This window comes from Rhinopithecus bieti, unplaced genomic scaffold (assembly GCF_001698545.2).
Source record: "Rhinopithecus bieti isolate Rb0 unplaced genomic scaffold, ASM169854v2 scaffold_17971, whole genome shotgun sequence".
In the NCBI taxonomy this organism is placed as follows: Eukaryota; Metazoa; Chordata; class Mammalia; order Primates; family Cercopithecidae; genus Rhinopithecus; species Rhinopithecus bieti.
Genome location: NW_016809834.1, coordinates 79,641 through 92,717, shown reverse-complemented (window position 1 = coordinate 92,717; position 13,077 = coordinate 79,641). Strand labels below are relative to the sequence as shown.

The 13,077-nt window shown below is 41.4% G+C and overlaps 1 protein-coding gene across 3 annotated transcripts in view; it reads left to right on the top strand.

Annotated features, from left to right (window-relative positions):
- VEPH1 (ventricular zone expressed PH domain containing 1) overlaps positions 1-13,077 on the top strand; it is a 154,805-nt gene that overhangs the window by 76,427 nt on the left and 65,301 nt on the right. For 2 of the 3 annotated variants that reach the window (XM_017890562.1, XM_017890561.1), the window contains exons 3-4: positions 3,974-4,140; positions 6,046-6,144. In XM_017890562.1, coding sequence (XP_017746051.1) covers positions 3,982-4,140; positions 6,046-6,144 — 258 coding nt within the window. In that variant the 5' untranslated portion in view covers positions 3,974-3,981. The remainder of the gene's footprint in view (positions 1-3,973; positions 4,141-6,045; positions 6,145-13,077) is intronic. The other variant, XM_017890560.1, reaches the window with a different exon arrangement.

The window sequence follows — 13,077 nt, the reverse complement described above, 5'->3', positions numbered from 1 at the left end:
TGTTCACTCTGATGGTAGTTTCTTTTGCTGTGCAGAAGCTCTTTAGTTTAATTAGATCCCATTTGTCAATTTTGGTGTTTGTTGCTGTTACTTTTGGTGTTTTAGACATGAAGTCCTTTCCCATGCCTATGTCCTGAATGGTATTCCCTAGGTTTTCTTCTAGGGTTTTCATGGTTTTAGGTCTAACATTTAAGTCTCTAATCCATCTTGAATTAATCTTTGTATAAGGAGTAAGGAAAGGATCCAGTTTCAGCTTTCTACTTATGGCTAGCCAATTTTCCCAGCACCATTTATTAAATAGGGACTCCTTTTCCCATTTCTTGTTTCTCTCAGGTCTGTCAAAGATCAGATGGCTGTAGATGTGTGGTATTATTTCTGAGGACTCTGTTCTGTTCCATTGGTCCATAGCTCTGTTTTGGTACCAGTACCATGCTGTTTTGGTTACTGTAGCCTTGTAGTATAGTTTGAAGTCAGGTAGCATGATGCCTCCAGCTTTGTTCACACCAGTTAGAATGGCAATCATTAAAAAAAATCAGGTAATGACAGGTGCTGGAGAGGATGTGGAGAAATAGGAAAACTTTTACACTGTTGGTGGGACTGTAAACTAGTTCAACCATTGTAGAAGACAGTGTGGCAATTCCTCAAGGATCTAGAACTAGAAATACCATTTGACCCAGCCATCCCATTACTGGGTATATACCCAAAGGATTATAAATCATGCTGCTATAGAGACACATGAACACGTATGTTTATTGCAACACTATTCACAATAGCAAAGACTTGGAATCAACCCAAATGTCCATCAGTGACAGACTGGATTAAGAAAATATGGGACATATACACCATGGAATGCTATGCAGCCATAAAAAAGGATGAGTTCGTGTCCTTTGTAGGGCACGACTCACAGTTGACTCACAGTTCCACGTGGCTGGGGAGGCCTCAGGAAACTTACGATCCTGTCGGAAAGTGAAGGGGAAACAAGGCACATCTTACATGACAGCAGGAAAGAGGGAGAGTACAGGGGAAACTGCCACTTTTAAACCATCAGATCTCATGAGAACTCCCTCACTATCAAGAAAACAGCATGGATAACATCACCCTAATGATACAACCTCCTCCCACCAGGACCCTCCCTCAACATGTGAGGATTACAATTCAAGATGAGATTTAGGTGGGGACAAGGAGCCATAGTATATCACTGGTTAAGCCAAGGAAACAAATTCTCTCCTAGAGCCTCCAGGAAGGAACCCAACCCTGGGCACACATTTGATTTTATGTTAGTGAGACTTACGTCAGACTTCTGAACTACCAAAATATAAGATAATAAATTTGTGTTATTTTAGGCCACTAATTTTGAGATAATTTCTAATGACAACTATAGAAAATGAATACAACTGCTTCACAAAGAAATTTTGGAACATCTACAAAGTCAATTCCTAGGGACATACCCAGTGCTTTGCCACTTAACTATGTGGTCCAGGGACCATTAATGTCACCTGAGAGCTGGTTAGAAATTCAGACTCTCAAACCCTACCTCCAACCTGTTGAATCAACATCTGTGTTTTAAAGATATGCCCAGTGACTTCTAAGCACATTAGACTCAGAAACACTACACTATGAAATATCTCTCATTTTTTGCACAGAGACAGTTATTTCAGCATTATTGATTAAAGCAACAAATAATAATAACAACATGTCTTTCAATCACAGAATGTATATAAATAAGTTGTTGCATATTTATACACTGGAATAACATATGGCTGTGAGAATAAATGAAGGAGAGCTTCTTGGAGGTACAACATCTACAAAATGTTGAATAGAAAAAAAGTTGCAAAGTGATATGTAGAGTATGATGGTATTCATATAAAATTTTAAAACATCCAAAACCATACTATAAAATGTTTATTGATACATACACATGTAATTAAAGTGTAAAAATACTTATGGAGATCATAAATACTACCTTTAGGATGATGGTTGCCTCTGGGGAGAAAACGAAACAAATGGGATGAAAAGCAATTATGATATAAGGTTAAGTTTTGACAAATCTGGTTGGTAGGCACACCAATGCTCCTTATATTATTGCCTACATTTGTTTGATGACTTGAACTATTTCATAATTTAAAAGAAGGTATTATTTACTAATGGAATTTATAAGATTTCTGCAAAAGTTCTGCATTTTTTTTTTTATTATTTGATTGGAATTCAAGTCAGCTGAAAATGACTAATCTGGGGTTTTTCCCTTCAAGGCTGTCAGAGCCTGTAGTGAGTTTTGTAACAAAATGCCACACAACAGTTTCCTGTATTAGACGGCAACTACAGTCCCTTTTAACGTGACCATTTTTAGCAGTTGATCAGTATGTCCTCATAACTAAGTTCTATGATCTAATGTGGGCTGTACAAATTGGGTATTGCATTAAAAAAATTCCTGATCTTTTAAGGAGACACTCATAGTAAAATAAACAGAAAACAAAGTAAATTGTTGAAAATTAAATTATTGAAAATAAATACTGGTGAACACAACATTTTAAAGAAAATTGTAACTATTTCCAACAACTTGTATTCTGGAGAACATGATAAAACCTGTTTTAGACTTATTCTATGAACTACATGTGGGAAAAAAAATTCTCATTTTTTATTTTCTCCCAAATTCATTCAATTTTATCCAGAATCACACTTTCATTAAATTTAGATATTGATATTCTGAAAATTCTGTCCTTCTTTCTTTAATAATTGTCTTTTATATATAGGCATGTTCCTACCATTTAATGAAGGTCCATATATGTGTAATTCATGCTTATTTGATGCTTTCTGTGTATGGCTTCTATATACAAAGTCAAATTTAAAGTAAAAGTAAATAGAGTCAAGAAATTTATTGTTCAAGAAATCCCTAGAAACAATTCCCCTGAGACATTTAAGTACTTGTGAGGATTTTGAGGAAAAAAAAATCCATACCATAAAGTGATAAGCAGATGTTGCCCATATGTTGATTGCAGATAAGTTTCTATACCTTATGTAATATATTTCTTGAGGTTTTGCCATTATAAATCTAGTTGTCTATACATATCTTTGAGGAAATTATGTGTGACAAACCAGCTGAGGCTAAACTTCCCTTGAAATAGTGCAGAAATTGTGGATTTAAATTTGCATTGCTACTTCTTAAACTATTCATAAAATAAGCATAGTTTCTGTATATGAGTTGACTAAATTATGATTCTGTATCTTCCAGGAATGTGAATTCATTCCTCTGCACTTTTACTGTTGTTCAGTTTCATTTAGGTCCATGATTACAGCACTGCTTAGCTTTCATTTAAACATCATCCAAATTTTATTTATCTTCAGTAATTCTTTATTGGAACTGTTTCCTACTCAAGGGTGATTACTGTCAGAGTTCCTCTATCCCCATGGTGCATTACTCAGGAAAATTTTCATTGGTTAATGGTGCTGATTATATCATAAAATATTTTCTTTTGTGGAATCAGGGTAAAACACATTTTAAACTCAAAAAAAGGGACTTTTTTTTTTTTTTTTTTTTTTTTTTTGAGACGGAGTCTCACTCTGTCGCCCAGGCTGGAGTGCAGTGGCCGGATCTCAGCTCACTGCAAGCTCCGCCTCCCGGGTTTAAGCCATTCTCCTGCCTCAGCCTCCCAAGTAGCTGGGACTATAGGCACCAGCCACCTTGCCCGGCTAGCTTTTTTTGTATTTTTTAGTAGAGACAGGGGTTCACTGTGTTAGCCAGGATGGTCTCGAACTCCTGACCTCATGATCCGCCTGTCTCGGCCTCCCAAAGTGCTGGGATTACAGGCTTGAGCCACCGCGCCCGGCCGGTACCACGTTATTTTTAGCAAAAGAATTGGCCATCAGTCTGTGCTATTTAATGTGTAAGTGCCAATATTATTACATTGGTAATAATGTTATTTCTGTTGCTCATGGCTTGATAAAGTCATCATTTCCTTTATTGTTCCCTTAACAGGTAACACCATGTTGTTGAGAGTGTTACCTGCTGTGTATGAAAAGCAGCCTCAGCCAATTAATAGACACCTGACAGAACTCCTGGCCTTGATGTCTCAGCTGGAACAGCCAGAACAGTACCATCTACTACGGCTTTTGCATGTAGCAGCAAAGAAAAAACAACTCGAGGTAAAAAGTACATTGTATATGTCATGGTCCACGCAACCAGCCATGTTTCTTTGTGTGTGAACAGCATATGTGCTTAGGATTTCCTGTCTCATACATTTATACATGTCCATTTTTAAGTGAAAGCACTCATCTACTTATTATATCTGTATAATGAGAAATTGGCTCATGAAATTATGGAGGCTAAGAAGTCCCATCTGTCATCTGCAAGCTAGATGCCAAGGAAAACCAGTGGCATAATTTCAGTTCAAGTCTGAAAGCCTGAGAACTGGAGAGCCGATGGCATAACTTACAGTCTGAGGACAGGAGAAGACCAATGTTCCAGGTCACAAAATCAAGCAGAGAGAGTAAATTCTCTCTTCCTCCACCTTTTTGTTCTTTTCAGGTCCTCAGATAATTGGATGAGGCCCACCCATATTGCAGGGGCAATCTGCTTTGTTCAGTCAACCCATTAAAATGCTAATCTCATCTGAAATCACCCTCACAGACACAACCAGAAATAATGTTTAATAAAATACTTGGGTGCCCCATGACCCAGTCATGTTGACACATAAAATTAACCATCACAGGCCAAGCACGGTGGCTCGTGCCTGTAATCTCAACATTTTGGGAGGCTGAGGTGGGTGAATCACTTGAGGCCAGTCCGGACAACATGGTGAAACTCTGTCTATACAAAAAATACAAAAATTAGCAGGGCATGGAGGAGGCACCTGTAGTCCTAGCTACTCAGGAGGCTGAGGTGGGAGAATCACCTGAGCCAGGGAAATTGAGGCTACAGTGAGCCAAAATCATGCTACTGCACTCCAGCCTGGGTGACAGAGTGAGACCCTGTCTTAAAAATAAAGACATAAATAAATAAAAATTATAAATTAAAAAATTAACCATACAGATACAGTAATAAAAAGCAACAAATGGGTCAGGCAGAGTAATGGCTCTTGCCTGTAATCCCAGCACTTTGGGAGGCAGATCACGAGGTCAGGAGTTCAACCAACATGACCAGCATGGTGAAACCCTGTCTCTACTAAAAATACAAAAACTAGCTGGGCATGGTGGTGCGTGCCTGTTATTCCAGCTAGTCAGGAGGCTGAAGCAGGAGAATCACTTGAATTCAGGAGGCAGAAGTTGCACTGAGCCAAGATTGTGCCACTGCACTCCAGCCTGGGCAACAGAGCAAGACTCTGTCTCAAAAAAATAAAAAATATAAAGAAGAATTAGCCGGGCGTGGTGGCAGGAGCCTGTAATCCCAGCTACTCCGGAGGCTGAGGCAGGAGAATCGCTTGAACCCAGGTGGCAGAGGTTGCAGTGAGCTGAGATCGAGCCACTGAACTCCAGCCTGGGTGATAAAGTGAGACTCTGTCTCAAAACAAACAAACAAACAAACAAAAAAGGCAAGAGATGTGCGAATCTGTAGCTATTGTAGAATGGCGTTAAAGAAAGTTTAATGTCATCATGCAGTTCTAGGAATCTGTAGTTTCTCAGGTAAGACCAAGAGAAAGACCTACACTTAACTTTATTTGTGAATTAATCAGCCTATAGTGAGAGCAAAGGTTCATTTCTCAGATAGCAAATCAGTTGTTATTCTTTGGATTCAAGTAGAATATTATAACAATTAGGATGCTTATGATTATCAGTAATAAAACACCCAAAACACAATAGTTTCATCAATGATAGGAATTTATAGCTAATGTGATGGGAAAAAAAATCAGATGAGGTTTGGTTCAAAAATAATGTGAACAAACAATTTCTCTATTTTGATTTCTCAGATTTGACTTCTAGGCTTCCATTTTCCACAGGCTTTCTCCTTGTCATTTCCAAATACGTGCTAGGGGCTCTCTTGGCACTATGCTTCTCCTACATCTATCACTGCCACCAACACCTAACAGAAGTCTTGATATTCTGTCCGTTTAGGATACATGCTCTACCTCTAGAGCTTCTCTTGAACTGGAGGATACACAGAGAGAAACGAGAGGCTGCCAGGAAGAGGGAATTCGAAATGGATTCTTGAGGGTACCAATGTGTTATTCCGTTTTCATGCTGCTGATAAAGACATACCCAAGACTGGGAAGAAAAGAGATTTAATTCAACTTACAGTTGCACATGGCTGGGGAGGCCTCAGAATCATGGCAGGAGGCAAAAAGCACTCCTTACATGGTGGCAGGAAGAGAAAATGAGAAACCCCATGCAAAAGCAGACACCCCTGATAAAACTTTCAGATCTCATGAGGCTTATTCACTACCAGGAGAACAGTATGGAGGAAACCACCCCCATAATTCAAGTTATCTTCCACTGCATCCCTCCCACAACATTTGGGCATCATGGGAGTACAATTCAAGATGAGATTTTGGTGGGGACACTGAGCCAAACCATAACATTACATCCCTGGCCCATCTAAATCTCATTTCCTCACATTTCAAAACCAACCATACCTTCCCAGCAGTCCCCCAAAGTCTTAACTCAACTCATTTCAGCATTAACACAGAAGTCCACAGTCCAAAATCTTATCTAAGATAAGGCAAGTGCCTTCTGCCTATGAGCCTGTAAAATCAAAAGCAAGTTACATTGGATAAATACAAGTGTTCCAAATGGGAGAAACTGGTCAAAGCCAGGGGCTACAGGTCCCATGCAAGTCTGAAATCCAGCAGGGCACTCAAATATTAAAGCTCCAAAGTGATCTCCATTGACTTCATGTCTCACATCTGAGTCACACCAATGCAAGGGTTCCATGGTCTTCGGCAGCTCCACGCCTGTGACTTTTCACGGTACAGCCTTCCTCCTGGCTGCTTTCACAAGCTGGTGCCCCAGTAGGGACACTGTGGGGAGGCTCTGACCCCACATTTCCCTTCTGCACTGCCTTAGGAAAGGTTCTCCATGAGAGCCCTGCCCCTGCAGCAAACTTTTGTCTGGACATCCAGGCATTTCCATACAGCCTCTGAAATCTAGGCAGAGGTTCCCAAACCTCAATTCTTGACTTTTGTGCACCTGCAGGCTCAACACCTCTGGAAGTTGTCAAGGCTTGGGGTTTGCACCCTCTGAAGTCATGGCCCGAGCTGTACTTTGGCCCCTTTCAGTCACAGTGGGAGTGTCTAGGACACAGGGCACCAAGTCCCTAGACTGCTCACAGCATGGGGGCCCTGGGCCTTGCCCATGAAACGGTTTTTTCCTCCTAGGTCTCTGGGCCTGTGATGGGAGGGGCTGCCATGAAGACCTCTGACATGCCTTGGACACATTTTCCCCATTGTCTTGGGGATTAACATTTGGCTCCTTGCTACTTATGCAAATTTCTGCAGCCAGCTTGAATTTCTCCTCAGAAAATGGGTTTTTCTTTTCTATCACATTGTCAGGCTGCAAATTTTCCAAACTTTTATGCTCCACTTCCCTTATAAAACTGAATGTCTTTAACAGCACCCAAGTCACCTCTTGAATGCTTTGCTGCTTAGAAACTTATTTGCCAGATACCCTAAATCATCTCTCTCAAGTTCAAAGTTCCAGAAATCCCTAGGGCAGGGGCAAAATGCTACCAGTCTTTTTGCTAAAACGTAACAAGCATCACCTTTGCTGTAGTTTCCAATAAGTTTCTCATCTCCATCTGAGACCACCTCAGCCTGGACCTTATTGTCTATATTCCTTTCAGTGTTTTGGTCAAAGCTGTTCAACAAGTCTCTAGGAAGTTCCAAATTTTCCCACATTTTCCTGTTTTCTTCTGAACCCTCCAAACTGTTCCAACCGTTGCATGTTACCCAGTTTCAAAGTCAGGTCCACGTTTTCAGGTGTCTTTTCAGCAACGCCCCACTCCACTGGTACCAATTTACTGTATTAGTCCGTTTTCATGCTGCTGATAAAGACATACCCAAGACTGGGAAGAAAAAGAGGTTTAATTCAACTTGCAGTTCCACATGGCTGGGGAGGCCTCAGAATCATGGTGGAAGGCAAAAGGCACTTCTTACATGGTGGCAGTAAGAGAAAATGAGGAATATGTAAAAGCGGATACCCCTGATAAAACCATCAGATCTCATGAGACTTATTCTCTACCATGAAAAACGTTTGGGGAAACTGCCCCATTATTCAAATTATCTCCTATTAGGTCCCTCCCACAACATGTGGGAATTATGGGAGTACAATTCAATATGAGATTTGGGTGAGGACACAGAGCTAAACCATATCAACCAACATGTGTGCCCAGTGAATATGAATGGTTAGCCCAAGGTTATTCAATTATGGTTGTCCCATTTCTTTATAATTTCACTATCCACCACTTGAAAAAAAAATCAATGCTAAAGTGAAGACTGGAACATTTGTATTCAACATCCAAATTATTCAAAGAAAAGCAAGAAAGAATAGTTGTATGCATAATTAGCCACAATAGACTGCAAGCTCCTTTGACAAGAAATGATTTCTTCTTTCCTCTGTGTCTTAGACTTTTCCACAGTATCTGATAGTGCTCAATAAACATTCATAGAACCAAACTGAGAACAAATATAGAACCAAATTAAACAAAGTGATAAATGCTTTGCAAATGGCATAAACAGAGAGAGGGGGTAATGAATTCTACTTTAGGGGGAAATAGATGCCATGAAGTCCCACAAAGGGGGTGACATCAGAGCCATACCCTGAAAAATGCATACTTTTATGTGGATGATTCAGAGCTGGGAATCTAGGATACTGGAGAGCAGAATTCATAGGAAGCTTCAGGAGATGAGACCAACAAGGATGACCAATGCCTGAGCCTCACTCCCAGGGATTTTGGTTCAGTAGGTTCAGTAGACACAACTGGGGACCCAACTGTGTCTTTTTTACAAGTACCCATATGGTGCTGCTGCTGTTGCTTCAAGGGACCACACTTTCAGTAGCTAGGCTAGAGCTCAGGCAGAGGACTGGGGAGTTCTATGTCACTGGTATGCACTGTCCCTTTTGCCCCTAGAGCAATATGTCATTACTTTTGCAAGACTGTTTCTTTTGGTGCACAATAAACTCCTTAAGGTACATAGGACTCTTATCTACATATTCATATGCACTCCCTAGTGTAGTGCTGGGTCACATAGTATGATTTGAATAAAAAGTTATTGAATTAAGAAATGAACAAATTAACAAGAGACAAAAAGAGCGAAGACATGAAGAACCAGGAAAACTCATGCTGTGAAAGGGGAAAAAGTGGCTCAACAGGGTCAAGGTCTAGAGAAGTAAAAAAGACAAGAGGCAGGCATTGACCTTGGATTTGGCAATTGGGGCTCATCAGTTGTATCTTTTTTACAAAAGGCAGCATTTGTGAGGTGGAGTGGGAGAAGTCAGTCATTTATTGTGGATTGCATGTGGAAGGGAAGGTTAGGAAAGGACCATGTGAGTATGGACTGCCAATTCAGGAAGTTTAGAAGAAACAAGGAGGGTTAAAGACACAATAAGAATAAGGGATTGAAGATGCGAGAGGAAATAGGAGACAGAACAAGGTGCTGGAGGAAGATGGGAAATGTATTCCAGAGCACAAGTGAGAAAACCAATTTTGGAAAGGACTCAGGACAGAAAGGATGAGCAAAACTGCCATAGAGTTTGGGTTGAGGAGTGGAGTTGAAGGATTATTGGATCACCTAGAACAGAGGTCCCCAACTGGGGAAATAACTGGGCAGCTTCCACTTCCACTGTAGAGAAGGCTAACAGAGGAGGAGTTTCCTCAGTGCTGGTCCCAGCAGGCAGGGGAGGGTGAACAATAGCACTAATAGTGACTGAGCTCATACCATGTACCAGGCACTATGTAGGTGTATCACAGACATCTCATTTATTTCCCACAACAAGCTTTTTATTTTATAAATAGAGAAGCCAAAGTTTGGAGAGGTTATTAAGAACAGTGGTGGTACCAAAGGGTGATTTGGTGGCTGAGGTGGCTTTTCACATCCACTTCATCTTTATCAGCCTTTCAACTTTCATGTCCCCCACTGACCATCAGAGTCATACTACCTTCCCTAAAACCATCCTAAAACCATCTGGGCCTCACACTAGCTAGGTCACTTTCCCAAAGCCAGATAGATCAGGCCAAGCTGCAACACAAACCCAGTCTAATTCCAACCAATGAAATCTTTTGGCCTCAACACACTAAAGAATCAAGGCTGTAAGGCTGTGGCTTGTGAAGCAAATGAAAGTTCCAGAAGATACAGGAGAAGGTGAGAAAGAGAGGGCAGTTGGAGGCTGGCTAGACAAGAGAAGGAGAGTAAACAAAATAAGGAAAGGGTGAACTCATGTTCTGCTAGGTATTGTGGGTGCTGCGTGTGGATCCCAGAACAAAGAGGCCAGGGTTTAGGGAGCACCTAGAGTGATGTGGATGGACCCCACCCATGCCAGGATCCTACCTGGGGAGAAGAAGTTGTAATGGGGGGATTGTGGAGTCCTGTTTCCTGTCAGCCCTACCTTCATGGTAAAGCAGCCTCTCCACTTGCCTCCCTCAGCTCTTCGTGCTCTGTTCCTGCTGCCAGCACCCCTAGAACTAGAGTGCACCCTTGATTTCAAAGGTGCCACAGGTGGTACAATACAGAAACCACCTGATTCACCTTCTCTCTCACCCCTTCCTTAATTAGACAGTGAGCAAGGGAGATGGAAGGAAATGTGGAGAAGTGGTTTACAGAGAAGGGAAATAAGTGGCGACAACCAGAAATTTAGACTGAAGCTTTCAAGTTAAGCCTAATTCATTTCAGGCAAAAGAGGAAGCTAAATAAGGAGGCTTTGACTTTGTGAAACTGGAATTCAACTAAAGCTTCTGTTCCTGCATTAAAGCATTCCTGATGCTGTGTAACTTGGAGGTAAACTGAATGGGCTCTCTAGGGAAGGCAATGTGCAGGGAAGTTTTTTTTTTTTTTTTTTTTTTTTTTTTTTTTTTTTTTTTGAGACGGAGTCTCGCTCTGTGGCCCAGGCTGGAGTGCAATGGCCGGATCTCAGCTCACTGCAAGCTCCGCCTCCCGGGTTTACGCCATTCTCCTGACTCAGCCTCCCGAGTAGCTGGAACTACAGGCGCCCGCCACCTCGCCCGGCTAGTTTTTTGTATTTTTTAGTAGAGACGGGGTTTCACCGTGTTAGCCAGGATGGTCTTGATCTCCTGACCTCGTGATCCGCCCGTCTCGGCCTCCCAAAGTGCTGGGATTACAGGCTTGGGCCACCGTGCCCGGCTGTGCAGGGAAGTTTCATGTGTCCCGAATGCCCTTCTCACTACTCACCCTCTGTGACCTGGGATAACATGGTTTTCCAGGGCCTGAGGATCAACAGTTGGCCCTTGAAAAAAAATTTCTCTACATAAAGCTGACTAGTCCATGAGACTGTGAAGGTAGCCTCGCTTCAACATCCACGTATCTGTGAGCTCCAGGATATGGCTAACTGAGCAGGTGGGTCCCCTTCCTCTATCATTGCCCTCTCGGCATCCTACTTTTCAGGACACTATCCTTGTCAGATGGGAGGAGACAGTTCATGGCTAGTAATTTATAACTGGTACCTCCAGAGAATTCTCAGGATCCATTTACGGAAAAAGGCTGGGTGGTCAGTTTTCCGAGTGGCCTTTGTGAGAATCAAGTCTGTAATCTTGGCTGCTGTAAACCATGCTGTAGTCTAGCCAACGAAAGGAACAGAGTTTTGTAACACATATAAGCACATCTGTTGTTACCCCTGGGACATTAGCTTCTAGCCCCAAGCACACAGCAATGAGTGGCAGGAAGTGGCAAGGGCAGTCTTCCGGTGATGAATGTTCAGACACAGAGGAGCTGCTTTTGTGATCTGTTCCCTAGAGGAAAGAATTATTTTCTAGGATTTTCACACAACAATATAGAGCATTCTTATTCACACACCTAATCGAGGCCAACAATACTCAGGGTCCCTTTTGGTATTTATTTAAAATAAGAAGTCATTTACAGAACATTAAGAAGATGGAATGCTGGAATATATAGACTGTTCTGAAATTTAGAGCAGAACTATGGTTTTTGGAATATATAATATTTTTCAGTATGGTGGGAATTAGTAAATAAAAAGAATGGCAATCGTTTTGTAGATTTCTAGAGATTAGTAGATTCTTAATGCTAGCCAAAGTAATTACAAGATAAAACTGGGCATGAAGACTAATTGAAGAGGAAGTGTGTGCCGACACATGTGTGTGTGTGTGCATAATTGCTTTTTTTTTTTTTCTCCTTCAACTTTTAAGTTCTGGGGTACGTGGGCAGGATGTGCAGGTCTGTTACATAGGTAAATGTGTGCCATGGCGGTTTGCTGCACAGATCAACCCATCACCTGGTTATTAAGCCAAGCATGCATTAGCTATTCTACCTGATTCTCTCCCTCCCCGCAGCCTCCCAACAGGCCCCAATGTGTGTTGTTCCACCCCTCCCACATCGTATGCTTGTATTCTCATCATTCACCTCCCGCTTATAAATGAGAACATGAGGTGTTTGGTTTTCTGTTTCTGCATTAGTTTGCTGAGTATAGTGGTTTCCAGCTCCATCCATGTCCCTGCAAAGGACATGATCTTGTTCCTTTTTATGACTGCGTGGTAGTCCATGGTATATATGCACCACATTTTCTTTACCCAGTCTATCATTGATGGGTACTTGGGTTGACCCCATGTCTTTGGTATTGCAAATGGTGCTGCAATGAACATATGCATGCATGTATCTTTATAATAGAATGATTTATATTCCTTTGGGTATATACCCACTAATGAGATTGCTGGGTCAAATGCTATTTCTGGTTCTGGATCTTTGAAGAATCACCACATTATCTTCCAAAATTGTTGAACTAATTTACATTCCCATCAATAGTGTAAAAATGTTCCATTTTCTCTACAACCTTGCCAGCATTTATTTCTTCTTGACTGTTTTAGTAATTGCTATCCAGACTGCCGTGGGACAGTATCTCACTGTGGTTTTGATTTGAATTTCTCTAATGATTAGCAATGTTGAGCTTTTTTTCATGTTTGTTGAC